The sequence below is a fragment of the Podarcis filfolensis genome, assembly GCF_964270895.1.
Source record: "Podarcis filfolensis genome assembly, chromosome: 2".
NCBI lineage: Eukaryota > Metazoa > Chordata > Lepidosauria > Squamata > Lacertidae > Podarcis > Podarcis filfolensis.
In genome coordinates, this window is record NC_139605.1 from 48,146,394 (window position 1) to 48,164,038 (window position 17,645).

Here is a 17,645-nt window from a genome sequence, read left to right on the forward strand (position 1 = left end):
TATTTTGGATTCTGCGTTCTTCTGTCAGGAAATACTTTTGACATAGACCTGCTTGATATAGAAACTTACTTATACTGTGTTGCAAAGGTTTCTGGGGCATGTTCTACAGTTGACATAGGACACTTGGCAGGCTTGTCTGATCTGCTCACAAAAATAAAAAGAGCAGTCAAGACAGACACAGCCCCACCCCTACGTTTGCACTTCTACCATTCCAGCCTGCTACCCCATTTCCAATGGGAGAAAATGTATGGTGGGGTGGTGGTGGCAGACAATGGCTCCTCCAAAGATGGGGAAAGCCTCTGCTGCTGATCTAGTGTCTGCCTGCTTAGTGACATTGCAAATGCCTCTTTCTACCAGGATCATAGGTCTCATGAACAAGAAGTCCCAAGGTGCTGTCATGGGACTTCTGGTTCAAACCCCTTTATTGCCAGGAGAAATAGATACTGCTAGTGGCTCTACATTGGCAGAATCTTCTGCACTTTCAATATACTCATGGGAGAAAGAAGACAGGCCCCGTGGCCTTTCTCATCTTTGAAGAAACTAACGTCATCCCCTGGTGCTCAAGGAATTTTTCTCTTGGGGGACATGGGCAGCTGCCAATAGTTCCTCTTTGAGCGTTAACACTCATGTCTCTCGTCTACACCTGGGGAATTTCAAGGTGCAGTGCAGCCTTGTGTTTTCCCATCCCCAAACTTAATATCTCCTGCAGTTCCACTTTGGAAGGGGAAAGACTGGTGAGCAAGCAGTCGTTTAAGTAAGCTTGCCTGTCATTGCTAATATTTTCACTGGAGAACCCCTGCTAAACTTTCAACAAACCCCAAATTTCCAAAGCACACTGTTGGAAAACCACAGATCTGGGCTTCATAAATGATAAGGCATTCCCAAGAGCTTACCCTATAATGCTCCAACAATCTAGGTGTTATTTCAAACTGGCATAAGTTGACTGCTCTAACAGTACAATTTTCAAAAGTTTAATTAGTATGTTTAAAATATGCTATTCGTTAGCAATATGTATCATATTATAAAATAATAAAATAGGAGATCTGGCATGGGAACGGAAGACTATCTAGTACAATCTATTACACTGTAAAAATCCAATATGTACTTTTGACAAATCAAACTGCTTAAACCAATAAGAGTCCATGGTTGCTAATATTATAACCAGAATATAGAAATAAACACTGCATTCTGATTTTAAAATTTGGAAGACGAAATTATAATTTAAAAACCCTGATGAAATTAATCCTTATAATTCCAATATCAAAGAACTAGAGATATTCAGAGTAGCTGGCATTTCCTGCAAATAAAATAAAATTCAGTTATAATCACCCCCCAAAACCAGCAATCTCACCACAGAATGCTGTGTATATAGAATGTTCACCCTCTCAGAAATTATTCCCTATTTATTTTAAGGGAGGAAGTAGATCTGCATGTGCATTCATTTTCAGGTAAATATCCATTCCCTCCACTGAAATGAATGGATATGGCAAGGTGCAGATATATACAGGTTTGGTGTATATATCTTTCAGTCAGGGAACTGTACCGATGTTGGAAAGATTGTTCTCCAAAATGTATTATGTAAAATTAATTTTGGAGAACAATCTTTCCAACATTTGTATAAATGTTACAAGTGTTAGACTGGCAATGTTTATAAACGATCCTACATGTCCCAATTGCAATTACAGATCTACTTGCTGTTATTTCCCCACCTGAAGCTAATAAATATTTGCCAAACAAAGTGACTAATTTTAAAGTAAAATAAAATAATAAATTCCTCTAATGCAGAGCAGCATGATTATTTTGAAAACAATGGTTATTTTAAATTTGCATGTAAGGTACTATTCATTTTTCTTTTATAGTGTTTCTATACATTTCATAAAGGGACGCGGGTGGCGCTGTGGGTAAAACCTCAGTGCCTAGGACTTGCCGATCGCATGGTCGGCCGTTCGAATCCCCGCGGCGGGGTGAGCTCCTGTCTTTCGGTCCCAGCTCCTGCCCACCTAGCAGTTCGAAAGCACCCTTAAGTGCAAGTAGATAAATAGGTACTGCTTTCTAGCGGGAAGGTAAACGGCGTTTCCGTGTGCTGCGCTGGTGCTGGCTCGCCAGAGCAGCTTCGTCACGCTGGCCACGTGACCCGGAAGTGTCTCCGGACAGTGCTGGCCCCCAGCCTCTTAAGTGAGATGGGCGCACAACCCTAGAGTCGGACACAACTGGCCCGTACGGGCAGGGGCACCTTTACCTTTACCCTATACATTTCTACTAGATTCGCCAAACTGCAGTTTCCACATTCCATGCTCATAATATGGAGTGCAAGAGTGCTGCAATGTGCCAAAAAGTGGGGGGAGGATACATTTCTATCATGTTCTCCATAAAATGTGAAATCAGCAGTTCAGCAGGAAAAATGAAGGAATGAATTCAGGCTTCTACAGGCCTTCCTGAAGAGCTGGAAATGGGAATTTTAACCTTTTATAATAGAGTACTGCATGTATAGCCCCAGCTGTGAACCACATGTGCCACTTATGCACACAGTTTTTCATCCTGCTGGGAATACACATGCAGAAGCAGTGTTCTGTGTGCACAGCATCACAGGTGGGATTTAGGGCAAAGGTGGCTTAGGCTAAGGTTCTTTTTAAAAAAAAAAATAAAAAAAAATATTCTCTGCATTTTTCTCCTTAAATCATTTAATAAAAAAAGAAATATATTTTCATTTATTTTCCTCTGTACTGAATGTTTTCATGTAATGTTAAAATTACAGTACCAACTGTTCACTTTTAAAGTTTCTGTCTGGAGAAAGCTGCTGCTAGATACAAATGGCTGCTTTAAAAAAATTCACCAAATATACACAGAGAAATGCTGAATCTGGCACAGAGAAATATTGAAGCCAGTTGACAGGTGTCTATGGGATGGGATAGCAGTTGCATGTTAATATATCACAGAGATAAATAAAAGGGATGTGACAAGGAAAGTCTCAGCAATGAAGCATTTTTGGAGATCCAGAAATACTGGATAAATTGCCTCTCTTGAGAGGTAAAACTATGTATTTCCACTAGACAGTGTGATTTGTACACATATACTATATTACTAAACTGCAGAAATGACTATTAGGGAGTATGTTACTTTTTCTTCTAGCCCAATACTCCATTGTAAAATGTATAATAAGCATATACCAAAGGATGACAGACATGACAGAATTAGACAATACCCAGGGGTCTCCAGATTTTTTGAACTCATTTGGGGACTATGCAAAACATTGGGGCAGAATACACACATACTTACCACAACTACACATATATGTGCACACATAAACATAACGGTTATTGAACAATGCAGTTGGAGGGAATGTTAACCCAGCAGCAATCATCAGGAAGATCTTGCCCACTCCTGCAACAATTAGGCTTCAAAAAAGCCTTCTGAACAAATGGAAGGCTTTTCCTCAAGCCTAACTGCAGTGAGGCAGAAGCAATTTCAGATTTGCAACTGAGACGATAATATTGGTGGACTGTGGACTCAGCTGGGAGATGGGTAATCATCTAAAATTGGGAAGAGCTACCTCGGAAGCACAGGGAGACATAGAAGGAGTCTCACACCAGACCTATATTTCTAGCAGATGCTAATATAATATTCCTGATACAATACTTAGATTTCATTAAATAATGACACATGACTATTTAGAAGTTTTTTGGAACTATAGGTAAGTTAAGTCTTGTTGTTGGTCTAGGGCAGGATTCATCTAACAAGTTCCATCAGAGGAAGCCTTGCACAAGGACTTCTGCTTGTGCAACAGGGCATTCCCCAACTTCCCCATGCCCTCCATGTCTCCCAAAATATCTGCTTTGATCATTTTGAAACCTATTCATTGGGAATTCAAAGGTCTTTCTTAAACCCACTACTAAAATGTCTAAGGGAGCAGACTACCCTTTAATCCAGGGTAGGGAACTTTCTCAGCCTGAGGACCCCATTTCCTTATGGTTGACCTTCCAGGGGCAACATAGGAGTGGTAGGCACATACCCACACTTTCTCAGATACTCAGATGCATCCACAGATAAACACAAATATGATACACTCATTCATGCATTCGCTCACTCACATACATTCCAGCCCCCAAATTAGGCAGTGGTGTAGAGAGCTGACTGCCATGTGCCCTGTGTCCATGTCCCAGCGTCACACCATCGAAGACTCAAATTCAGTTGATTCACAAGTCACCAACTCAGGGGAGAGAGCCGTTAGTACTCCTTTCTATATCATTCTAACCCAAGGACATGGTTCTTCCAATAATTCCTTGGGAATTATTTTCCTGTAGCTTTCCCTACTCCACAGCCACATATATGGTTCTTTAAAGATTGCAGGCAGCACTTCGGGGGTGGGGGGTGGGGTCAGAGTGGGAAAGGAAGGCCAATGGGAACAGAAGGCCTTTGTCAGCCTTCTTAAGGCTTTGGATGACTCTTCTTGGTACAGCCTAGCTTGACTCAGGTAATTGCTACCACTTCCCTAGCACACACAGAGACCTTGCAGAATGCAATGCTGGCAGCACCAGCAAATGCTTCCATATTGCAAGGGGCAAATGGGTATGATCCAGGAGATCCATAAGCTGGATCATTTAGCATTTTTAATGTTAATGACAGTTGTGTTGGAGAGAGGGACTCAGTTTAAATTGGAACTGTAGCACAAAGGAAGACTTGTACTATTTCTCCCATGCTGTTTTCCTGCTTGAAATGCACCCCACCCCCCAAACAGCTACTTGCCCTGTGGGGTGGGTGCATGTTTGGTCTTGGAGGACAAATAGTGGTTCTGGTGGGACATTTCAATCAGCTGCTATTAACATTTCAAAAATCCATGGGAAATACTATTCACCAAAGCCTCAAGGTTAGCTTTATTTTTTTTTTTAAAGTAATACTTCCATAATGACAAGTAATGAAATATGTTTTAATTTATGATAACAGAAATTAAGTTGCCATCTTTCAAAACTCAGACATAAAGTAGAAGCACAAAGTTCAGTCTTGCGTACTTAATATTTTAAAGCCATAGTGTGAAGCAATAGTCATGGACTACTGCATTTAACAAGTATTGGGAAGTATACATTTCTAGACTATTTAAATGGATTGTTTGTACGGACTGTTACATATATATAGTGTGGGTATTTTTGCCTGTTTGTTCATTGGGGATTATAGGATTAAGTTGGAAACCTAGCAAAGGCTCAAATATCAAGGCAGAAAAACTCCACTGATTCTCCACTTTAGAGAATCTAAAGGGGATCTCTGTTTTATATTGTTGCCTGGAAATGACAAGCTATCCTAGAATAGGTATTTTCTGACAGCAATATGCATGTCACAGTAAACACAGAAATATTTCATATCCCACATGATTCGGTACGGGAGTTGCCAACACAGTGCCAGGTGGGGCGATGACACCCAGCGAAACTTTAAATGGTGGCCCTGGGCAGGTATCCCAAACTCTGAGTTTGCATTAAAAAAAAGTAAGTCTCTAGCTGTCCTTGAAGAAATGTTATGGGGCAAAATGTACAGGTACATTCTAAGCAATTTCTGTGAAATGAGAATGAGTGAAGTGTGTCCACTTTGTATATTTTTCCTGGTACTGAGGAATGCTTCTTGTTACTATAGACGTGTGTGTGTGTGTGTGTGTGTGTGTGTGTGTGTGTGTGTGTAAAATCAATATTATGTGATCTGCACTATCAGGACAAGCAAACTATAGCTGACTTCCCATGACAAGCACAAGGGTCTCTCTTTCTAATTTTGTATTATTCCACACAACTCATGGGCACCATGAGACAAGCCTTTCTAGATGTGTAGAATGTTTATACATGTTCTCTCTCTCTCTAGCTACTGTTGGTTTTAATTATCATTTGAATGTTTTTAAATAGCTGCTGTTAACTGTTTTTAATCAAGAATGTTAATGTTTTGTTTTATACTTTTGTAAACTGCTTAGAGGATTTGTTCCAATCAAGCAGTATATAAATTTTGTTAAATAAAGTAAAATACGTACATTAAACTTTAAAAGAGAGCTCAAGTACATGCCAGGCACTATAGTGGCTACCCCATTATAAGTAATAGTTCTCTTTAAAATGTAGGACATACACTAAATATGCTTCTGTATCAGTGCCAGGCTACCTACATATACAACAGGCCCTTTCTTAATATACTGTCAAAGCCTCCTTATGAAGGTTGCATTCATTTGTCTGTCAAGGAAGTTTTGCAGATGAGCCTAACATGACGATGCTATCAATTTCAGCCTCCATCTCTCAAATACAGTCCCATGCTGAGCTAAACAGACCAATTTGGTTGTACAGCAAGTATTCACAGCTCCCTAAGGGATGATTTGTGACTTGTGATCACATCAAGAGTGTGATTTTGCAAGTTTCAGAAGGCTTTGTTTCCAATATGATTCAGCAGCGGAAAGAATGAAATTATAGCATGTTCAAATTTATTAAGATGGTATTGTATTCATATTTTTACCAGGAACAGAACAACTATGAAATTAGTTATGTTACTTAAGAGGGTCTAGACTTGTTTTCCGATAACACACTGTACTACAATTCGCATCAATCCTGACAAATTGCCATGCTAGTTGGACTGATGGGAGTTGGACTCCAACAACATCCTGAGGACCACAAATTCCTCATTTCTGATCTTTAGGATTTCCTGCTTTGGGGGCTCCAGAAAACACATTTAACATTCATTTTTTAAACTTTCTACAGGACATGAAGTGTATCCAATTATAAATAGGATTAATAAACATTGTATAACATCCATGCTTTGGTTACTATTTAGTGGTATCATAAATAATTCATTACTACTTAGATGCTAAAAGCACAACAATGTAATCAAGCAAAGATATTATAATAGGTTTAGAGAAAAAGCAAATGTTCTATCCAAGCTTGAGAAAAAATACACCCGTTCATACTTACTATAAATTTATATTATTATAAAGCAGTTTATTGTATGGGCATGCTAAGAAATGGAGTCAAGAAGCTGGCCAAAGTCACATTCAGAATTGCAAAGGTGAAGTTGTATTTGTTGAAAGAAAGAAAGAAAATGTATGAAACCATATCCAAGCACATGCACGGTAGTACACAGCAATCGTTTGCTATCTACTATCATTGCCTACAGTAAATGCTTAGCTCAGTGCTGAGTCAAAAGGTTGTGGGAATGCACAATAAAGCACTACAATGCTACTGGTAGTGTTTAAGCCAGATTCCTGACCCCAGCAGGATTGTTTTCCCAAAGCTATGTTGAGACTATGAATGCTTATGAGAGTGCCACACTGGAACAGTAGAATGAAAAACAAAATCATGCTCTCTTTCAAATAGACATTGGAAAGCATGGAAACAACAGCTTTGCACTGAAAACCTTGTGAGGAAATGTGGATTTGGCAGATACTTGCTGCAGTAGTTTGTTTTTAATAGTTTGAATCAGCAATAAAAGATTCCTTGATTCCTACTTGTTCACGTCCCATTGTTGTATCAGTGAGAAGCAAAGATTTTGGCTGGCTAAGACCAAGTGGGATTTTGTGGCATCTCTTATAAGCTGCGATACAATAGGAGCTCTCACAGGGTAATAATCACATGCACATACAACATCTGTGCCGTTCATAAGAGAAAGAGGGAAGCTTATAGAGTTAAGGAGAGAAATCCATCAAATAAAAACAAGCTAGGTGTTCTTAACGTACCATTGACTAAGCTGGCATTTGCATTATCTGTGGCATTTGCACCTGCTGCCCCATCTGTAGTTGAAGGAGGATGGAAGGAGGTATGGGAAGAATCTACTGAGTAATAATGCATAAAAGGAAAAAAAGAATAAATCATAATAATATGAACAAATTCACATGACAGAAAGGATAACATTTATGGACTAATGTGGCTTCATTTCTCTCTCTCTCTCTCCAAAACAGAGTTGTTTTAAAGTAAGCAACATAATGTCTAAAAATGGATGTTATTACAAGAATGTCACAAGAGTGGGGAACAAAAACTCATACATGGAATATTATAAAAGTAAATATGAAAGACATTTAACAGAGTTAACAGAGTTGGTGAGAAACTGACTTTACATAGTACTTCTAATTCCTCTGCTCTTCCACGCAGACATTCTTAAGATGCCTCACTTTTTAAAAATAATAATAATAATAGGTTTTGATTTAAAGTGTAAGAAAAAAATAAAGTATTATTTAAGCACCCGCATTTCTCAGGACATCCATAAATAACTACAATATTACGTTTACTAGAACTAATATGCTTTATTTATCTATGCATCTAAAAGGTATTCTATTTAAATCCTTCATTCGTTTTAAAAATAATAAGGCACATTTTCCAGTGTTACATTCAAAACAGATTTTGGGAAACCCAAGAGTACAATCACGAGCCATATTTGGCTCTTTATTTTTGTTTGTGTGTGTATATATCTATATATATTCCATTCAAGATTTGCTAAGCAATTGTATTACCAATTCTGTTTTTCATTGTGCATTGAATGATGACAGAAAATCAAATCAAGTCAATCACAGTTCTAAAATGTCAGCAGTTTCCCTTTCAAACAAGGGGTGGCAGCGGGGGGGGGGGGGGAATAGGTCAGGCAAGAAGTTCCTTCACATCAAGAGGAAGCAAAAGTTCCCAGCAGATTTTGCATTGATTGGAATTTAGCTGTGCTAGAGCTGAGTGAATAATCTGCAGTGAATAAATGATCTGAAACTGTACAAATGTTTCCAGCAACAATTTTGGCTTCAAATATTCAGTGGTTCATTTTCAATGTCACATAAATAATGCCTTGGGCCAACATGCTATTTAGATCAATAAAGTGTCTGATCTTAGATTTGCTTTTCTAGTACTAGATGTTTAAAGTTAAGATGGTACCATGGAACTCTAGAGGTCAATGAAGTCGGGCATGTGCTAGAACACACAAGCTGGCAGGAGGCTCATCATCAAGCAGAGCCCTCTAATTCCCATCTTAACATTTGGGGGGGGGGAACGACTGCAAGTGTGGGGATGAGGCTCACTAGGAGCCTGGCTGCTTCCTTTTCTGGTCTGTCCGGATGTCCCCTTGTAGGGCTTGCGGAGGTCAGCCAGCCATATCACCAAGGCTTAACTGAGAACAAGTACTGCATCAGTGCTACAGCTTGGGGCCATCCAATAAAGTTGATTGACAAGAGATTAAAGGCCGACAAAAGGAAGTACTTCTTCATCCAGCACAGAGTTAATTTATGGAATCCATTGCCACAGCATAAGGCGGCTCAGCCACTAGCTTTAGATAGCTTTAAAATCCAAAGGGATTAACAATGGCTGCTAACCACAATGACTGTATGCTACCTCCACGAGAAGAAACAACATGCCTCTGAAATTATTGGGAACACTAGAAAGCTTTTGCCTTTTGCTCTGCTTATGGAATCTGCAGAGAAATCTGGCTTGCCACTGTGGGAAACAGGATGCTGGGCTAGATATGCATGTGGTCTAATCCGGCAGGGCTTATTCTATGTTTATTTAGCTTTGTGTCTACCCTGTCCCTGCCCTAACAAGCATAATGGTCCAATGAATGGAGATTGCAGGAGACAAAGTAGGCCCCAAGTTCAGTGAGGCTTCTTTGAACTCTTCAAGAGTTCCTCTGCCTGCCTAGCACTTCAGCCCGCCCACTGGAGTCAGACTTCTGGTTTACCCACTAGCTGCGCCATTTTGTATTAATATGTAAGTGAAAATTTAAAAATCATAACTTCCATTTTTAAATGAGGTTTTAAAAGTCCATATTTTAAACAAACTTTTCTGAAGTAATTTGTTTAGGGAACAGCCACATAAAAATGGGTAAAAAGAACTCCAACTGAAATTTCCTTTTAGATTCCAATCATGTAGTGAAGACAAGTTTTCTTGACTATTCACTCAGGTCTTTTCCGCACCCTCATTTTTGGGAAAGTCCCAGTTAAAAGCCTCAGCCTTTCCTCTGATATGGTAGGTTTCTTACTCTACCTGGAAGCTGATGTCCATCCTCCTGTTTCACACCTGTATGATGATTTTTACAAAATGTTAATGAGGAAGAAATGCATACATCTAGAGAAATGCAAACACATCTGATTGGTAGGCTTTCAGAAAGCTGCAAGCATACATAACAATGGATGTATGTTTGAGCTTAGGAAATAGGGACATAATCTAATGAGCACTGTTGCTGTACAAACACTGCTCATTTCAGTGGGGCTCATGCCAGACTCATCCACAAGCTCTGTTTAAATAAAGAGTGTGTTCACAGGAACAGTGCTTGGAAGACTGACATTCCATGCAGCCTGATCATTACATCACTGGAGGCTTACTTGAATGACTGAAGAATGAGTCTTGAAAGCATTTTGTTAGGTGTTTTATTGGATGTGTAATGATGTTTTATGGAAGTTATATGACAAATATGACCCTCTTTTTTCACCTATCCCTCAGTTGGTGGCGTAGACTGACAGATTGTCTCTTTTAAAAAATTAAAATACAGGACAAGGAAGAATAAACACTAAATGAAGAAAGAGGAAACACTGGGGAGAATTACACAGGATCTTGTCACAGAAAAGCAGGCCCAGACTGTAGACTGTGGCAGGCTATGTGAAAATTACTAGTGTGTCTTACACAATTCTTGCTTAAAATATATTAGCTATAAAGCCCTCAATCACCAGCCATTGTTTTCTGAGAAAACACATTTTAATCCCCGTTTATCATATTAGCTTTACATGTAATGTAACACTATTAGTCTACATAGAGATAGAGAGTTTAGTGTGTACTGTAAGTGTAGGGAATACAGCAAAAACTACATTGAATATTCTGTACACCAAATACAACCGCCTACACTTTCTTGGCAATTGTATTTCACTTTGTCCTAGTTTAGACTGATCTAGTCTAATACGAAACAAATGAACTCTAGAAGTACACCTACCTTACAGACATACTGAAATCAATAGGATTTATTATCATTCCTTTAATACTAAAGCTTCTGATATACCTCTGGGGAGGAAAAAAAAGCCCTTTCTGATTTAGGAGTGTAAGAAAACTGTGTTCATGAAGAAGATTGCACACATTCAATATATTTCCTTTATTTTTATTTGCACTCACGTTAAGACTCTAACATGACCTGCAATGGTGCAAAGGGTGACTTTCACAGACGTGGTCAGCTTTGCTCTGGATCATAACCACATAGACGTCAGTTTAACTAGATATAAGACCATCTGGCAAAAGTATAAGGACTCTGGGCACACATTATTTTTGTGAAAAGGTAAGTGTGTACAAGTTTATCAAAAATTTGCTCATTAACCATTACTATATCAATGATGCATGGTTTGATAAAAGAAAGGAAGAAATTGTTTAAATAAGGAATGCAGGAATTGAATTGAATTGAATAATAAATAATCAATCAGTTGCAGTGAAGATTTATGGGGAAAAGAAACTTGAACAGATCCCTATTATTATTTTAGCTTTCATTTTCATTAAGGCTGCCTGAATCTGGAAATTGAAGAGTGATCTTCACATAACTTCCCATGAAACATAAGTGGCTTTCTTTCCAAGAAATATTCTACAAAGGAGACCATCTCAGTTCAGCCCACTTATAGGCATGGGCTGGATAAAAATACTCTGTTATGTTAACGGAATGGGCTTCCATTCATGAGAAGAGAGTTCTGCTCATGGAAGCTCCCCTTCTATAAGTGGAAACATCTTCTATCCAGAGAATAGACTGTTTAGATCCAACATTTAGATTGTGCTTAGAAAGATAAGTCCCCATCTACTACAAAAGTAGAAGGCACTATATAGATAATTGGAATGGTACTAGTTACTAAATTAACAAAAGCTGGATGAATGTTAGTTGTATGCTAACATCAAGTAAAATATGAACTGTGCACGATAAAATATGGCACAATATAAAATTCTGATGTTAAATCGAAACATAAAATCCAAGACTACAACAATTTCAATTAGATCTCAAATGTGAGGATAGAAATTATGAAAGTAGCAATTTACTTCTTTTTTAACAACAGCACTCCATTATGTTTGTTTAAATCTCTGTTTGTTATGACTTTGGGATATATAACACAAAACTCAGCTTGAGATTGTGTGGAACGTAGGTGTGCCCGGAACTTTTTTTTTTACTTTTCCCTTCTCACATTTTACATACAAAATGTATGATGTTCAAAATAATACTTTGGTACACATCTAGCATGTGAAAGTTGTGAGTGTCATAGGTCCTGCCCCCCAAAATGATGGGACTGAATCAGAAATAAATGCTGTGTAGTTAGTTTGTGTATCAGTTTTATGTAATAAAAACAGACATTAAGGAAATTTGATGTGATCAAAGTTGCACCTTTCTTATCTTTCTTCTCCTCGTCTTCACCAGCGCCTAGCAGAGTAAAGATGATCCCTGTTTGAGAATTAACTCCTACAGCAGTAACAACCATTCTTCCAGAACCTTCCATGACATGTGTACCTAAAAGAATTAAAATATAGATATTAATACTTTCTGCTTTGGGAGGTAATGCTGCACAATATACTATGATACTTTTTATTAAAAAAAACCTAACCTTGTCCCTGTGATATGATCAGGTTTCAATCTAAGATCACAATGCAATCCAGAATCAATTTTGTTTAAGACCAGAGAAGTCAATGAGCTTTAAACATTCTCCATTCTGTGGTGGAGTGTGACCTAAAGTTTCATCTTGAGAGCTGGCGCGGTGGCTAAAATGAACCCAGGAAGTAGCCAAGTAACAACCTCTCAACCGCAGTCCCACATTTGCAATATGAAGGTAATGATTACAGGGCTATTAGACAAGTGTTATACAAGTCCAAGTAAGCCCAAGATAAAGAGTGAATGAAAATGTAAAATATAAGATCAGCAAAACCAGAACATTTCATCTAACACTAAAGCATTGTCTTCGTAGGAGAGAAGAAGGAATCAAAGCAACTGACTGGAACTGACATCCCATGCTGCACTGTGAGGGCAGTTTTCTTGTCCCTTCAGCAAAGCGCAGGAAAGAGCATTACCAAATTGCCTTGCCCAAGCACAGATATGTTCACTGACTTGACAGAGCGTATTAGAAGACGTAATGGAATTGCCTTCACAGTGCAGTCCAGGAAGACAGGGAGCATTATCGGATAGCCTTGACGATGAGGTGGGGGGAAGGGTGCCTCTCTTCGTGGACTTCACTGCAAGACCAGTTTTATCACATCTCACAGCAGGGCGAGACAGAGAGGATCACCCAGACAGATGCCTTGGAAATGTTGGGAACTGTTTCCTTCCCTGGCTGTCACACAATCTGTGCTTGGGGCTTATCCATTCCCCTGGGGAACCCCAGTCTTAACGCTGAATCTGAACAAAAAGCAATCGGGTTTTCTGCAGATTGCTATTTGTTCCAATTTAGCACTGAAGAGTGGGTTTTCTGGGGGAAAGTGGCAGGACAAAGGCTTGGACCTGTGCCTAGAAAGTGTGGGACAAGCTGAAAACCACTTAAGCCCATGCTTGCTAGGCACAGGGCAAGCAGAACTGTAGATGAGCCCCTACTTTCATTGGAGTAAAAAACATTTTGCAAAAAAGGATCCTCTGTTTTCACTCAGAATTTTTTTCCTAGTCCCAAGGATCAGTATCAGCTCACATCTATATCCATCAGATTGTGCAATTCTGGCTATAATCCAGTAGACTCCCACCTAAAAGCAAATCCCTCTGGACTGAGTAAGACTTATTTCTTAGTAAATCCATTGGACCTGTCTGAGTAGCGCACATTTTCATTGCAATTTTCTACCCCTTGTTTAATTTAAGCTAATGGCAAAGCTTTTGTACTGACTCTGTTTTTCAAAAGATATTGAGATGTTTTCTGATATTATCTCCTGCCTTAAAGCATGCGTAGGTAATTTCAGATATAGTATGCAATTTAAACGGCACTAAAGTGGGCTGTACATTTTTAATGGATATAATTCATTAATATTGCATCGGGCCTGCGAATTCAATTTCTTTTACTTCTGTTCATTAAAAGCTACTCCACTGCACCGAGACATGTGATGTTAGTCTGAACCAGAGGGGTCTAATACCAAAGCTTGTGGTTCCTGAGGCTCCCAGCTGCTCCTTCAAACCATCCTGTACTTGATTCTACAACTGAACCATCCCCCAGTGTGTTTCCACAATATACCACCAACATGTAAAATCTGAATATTATTCTTACAAACCTTTAAAGGAATGCATAATATAAACTGTGTTCTTTACTGCAGTGGAGGACGGGGCAGACTTTTTAAAATCAAACTTTTTAAAATACAAATTTTGGTTGCACATGCAAGAGCTTAGCTTTTGTTGTATGGCACACTCTTTTTGACAGGTTTAGGTGTGTTACTCAATTCTCTCTAACTTGTCTACAGTTCTCTTTTCTCTTTAACTTTCATACTGTGCAAAAATGTTAGGCAATGAGCTTTCCCCCATCCGTCTGCTATTGTCATCTTGTATTTCTCACTATAAATACAGTTCTCACTTCTGTCAATTATGCATAATTTAATTGCTTCCCCTTATCATTGCTGCTCCTATCTAAAAATCACCCTTTGGGCCCTTTTCCTAGTATGTCACATTTATAATTTCATTACCATACAAAACTCAGTGAAGAAAAAAGGGGGTTCTTTGTCTTTGCTTTCAGACATATGGTGCCACGGATACTTTTCATGATGGCTTTTTATGTCACTGTTATCATCCAATCTTAAAAAACTGAAATGCAATCTGATTCTTTTGATAGCTTCTCTCAAACACCTGGGCAGCCATTATATCTTTGAAGCTAATACTTGCTTGAATTCATCCACACATTTTATGTATATTTATGGTGGTTTCGTTGCATTAATTTATTTCATTTCCATAACTGAATAAGTATATCTTTATTTTTGTAAGTAGAAAATCTATTTCCACATGCTATAGTGTTGTTGTTTTTTTATTTCACCTTTTGCATTAACTATTTCTCTCTCTCTCTCTTTCTCTGTCTTCAACCTGTGAGCCCTGATTTTCCAGTAAAGGGTCCTAATCCCATATCAAGCACTGCTGTGCATCACAAGTCTTTTTTCAATTCTTGTAGGGCACACGATAAACCACCACTGACACTGGCAGAGAGAAGAAGACAGGCAGAGACTTCATCAGACATCAGCTCCTGTCTCAGCTGGACTGTCCCCTCCCAGGAGCATCTAAGACCAACTGTTTTGTGTGACGACTATGTTTCACACTATTGCACACCTGCTTCTGGTTTAGCTAGATTGTTTTTGTTTAAATTGGGATATAAAACTACTAAATTAAACAAAACAAAAACAAAAAAATGCCATCTCTGATACATTTTCCTCACATTTAGCTTATAGTGAGCCTGAAAGAGAAGGGAAAACCACAATCTTCAGGGCCGGCACTGGCATTAGGTGGGATGAGGCTTCTGCCTCCAGCAGAGGAAGCCCTGAGGCTGCACCCCTGCGGGTGCTCCACCTGCTCTGCTGCATCCACCAGTGGCAGAAAAGTGGCACCAACATCAGTGACGATTTCAGGTGAGATCTCAATGAATTTGGCCAAGGTCTTGCTGAAATTACCGAGACCTTACCCAAAATGCTCTCTGCCAGTGGCAGCGGCAGAGCAGGCAGTATAGATGGCAGTGGCAGGAGCAGGTATGTCTGCAGCATCAGACACGGTGGCACTTCCTGTTTCGCCCCGAGTGGCAAAGCGGAAAGCGCCGCCCTGACAAGCTCTACAACAAAACTTGCAAAAAATGGAGAGGTTAGGAGTGTGTAAATGGAAAAAAGATAAACCTTTGTTATTCCTGTGGAACTAAAACTTGCCACGATAGTATGCAAACACAGATGTTCTACCTGCAGATATAAGCAGGTCGTGGTTCAGTTATGCAAATGAAAGAAATAAGTAACCTTGTCAATGCAATGAAGCAGCTGAAAAAAACATTCAAAAGTGAGGACAAATTCAAGCAAACATCTGCATGTTCAGTGAAATCAAAAGAGCACAGGGCCTCTTAGGTTGGAAGCTTGCTCTTTCTGTTTAGCAAGAAACCCGTACTGGAACATTTACTGCCAGAGAACCAAGAGTGAATTTGAGTTGTTTTTCTCCAGGCAGTGACTGACCTGATTCCTTAATATAGCTGCATTTATTTATTTATTTAGAAACTAATAAAGCACAATGACCACCAGCATTTCTTTGCTTCTCGACGAACTAATATCTATTTATTTCAGGTTTTTCAGACTCATGCTATATTCTGGTGTGCTTTCACTGTATAACTCCTAAGTTGTCTTAAAACAAAGTGACCAGCTTGCCATTTCTGAGACCAGAACTGTGCATTTGGTTGCCAAAGCAGAAGAATGCTGGAATGGAGCAATTTGCAAGACAGAAGCAGTAGACAGGAGGTGCACGTGACCCTTATCTCTACTTGACGCTCCCCCCCCCACACACACCGCAACTCCTCCCAGCTGCATGTGGCGGTTTAAAATTGATTAAATGCATCATGTGTGCATCTGCATGTCATCTGCATAGCACTGTCCTCATCCAAGTGATAAGTCACACTTCACCCCGTTTAATGTGAATTTTCCCAATGTGTGGATAACGCAGAAAAGAAAAAAAGGATCCAACATAAAATTGCCTGTCACCCCATTGTGGACATACTGAAGTGCATTTAGTGTTGGTAGTTGGGTTTTGTTGCTCCTGCTGTTGTTTATGTGTGTGGGTGCCGTATATCATCATGTCCCTACTTCCATTAGTTGGGTGGCCCTCAGTGCACTGCTGCTGGGGCCAGGAGCAACACACGTGTGTTTTTAATGTATTAATACACTGTTTTGTGGAAGTAGGGTATATCAGACAACTTGTACCTCTCTCTTTTTTTAAAAAAAGTGGTCACATACACAGGTAAGTAAATTCCCGTGTGCATACCCACAAGGCACCTCAAGTTCCCAGAACTAAAGAGAGTGGGAAAGTACTAATTGAGGGGAAGGGATAACAACAAACAGTGAAAATGCATCCAATCAAATACCACCCACTAGCTTGGATGGAAAACATTTGAGATAGAGCTCAATTGAAAGCACTCACATGTGGAAGAACATGCACAAAAGTGCATATGGAAAAAATCAGGTCTGTGCACTTCACATGCACATTAAAGCTCTGGTGCGCACACAGCCCAAGAACCAGAAAACAAAAATGCCAAACCTAGTATTACTCAATGCTTTTGGCATTAAAAAAAGGAGAGAGGTAGCTTTAATAAACAACAGTAAATTCCCAATTTATGTTGTCTGATCAGTAAAACAGCAGTAATAGGTGCAGGCTCAAGGAAGGTCTCCCTTGGATTTTTTTGGTTTTATATAGTTTCAATTACTATTGCATTTGGATATTATATTAAAAAGGGGATGGTTAGACCAAAAGCAACCACAATATGTGCCGCAATATAAAACTTTCAATGTTATAAGCATAAATTGACTACATTTGCACGCTAAACCATAGTGAAGTATGATGTGACTCCCATTCTTTCCTCTTCTCCAATGCAGTCAGAAGACGAGTTTGGAAGCTTATGCTTTTGGTTAACTTCCAGCAAAGGAGGGGGGGGGGTGTGCACCAGTGACTTGAACTCGCAGATCCAAAAGAAGAACAAAGAAGGGAACTAACTGTCTTTCTCTCTGAAAAATCAAGCTGAAAACAAT

The 17,645-nt window shown here is 39.2% G+C and overlaps 1 protein-coding gene and 1 long non-coding RNA gene across 17 annotated transcripts in view; one reads left to right on the plus strand and one right to left on the minus strand.

Annotated features, from left to right (window-relative positions):
• The window catches only part of LOC310757877, a 518,075-nt gene that overhangs the window by 106,720 nt on the left and 393,710 nt on the right, over positions 1-17,645 (plus strand). The gene's annotated exons all lie outside the window — the stretch shown is intronic.
• Positions 1-17,645, minus strand: part of ATP2B2 (ATPase plasma membrane Ca2+ transporting 2) — a 353,226-nt gene that overhangs the window by 71,394 nt on the left and 264,187 nt on the right. For 7 of the 16 annotated variants that reach the window (XR_014545439.1, XM_083603276.1, XM_083603271.1 and 4 more), the window contains 3 exons: positions 12,319-12,441; positions 9,963-9,995; positions 7,685-7,780 (listed from right to left, as the gene is read on the minus strand). Coding sequence is in view for 15 of the 16 variants with exons in the window: in XM_083603276.1 (XP_083459402.1) it covers positions 7,685-7,780; positions 9,963-9,995; positions 12,319-12,441 (252 nt within the window). In the remaining variant the exon portion in view is untranslated. The remainder of the gene's footprint in view (positions 1-7,684; positions 7,781-9,962; positions 9,996-12,318; positions 12,442-17,645) is intronic. The other 9 variants (XM_083603266.1, XM_083603264.1, XM_083603269.1 and 6 more) reach the window with 4 other exon arrangements.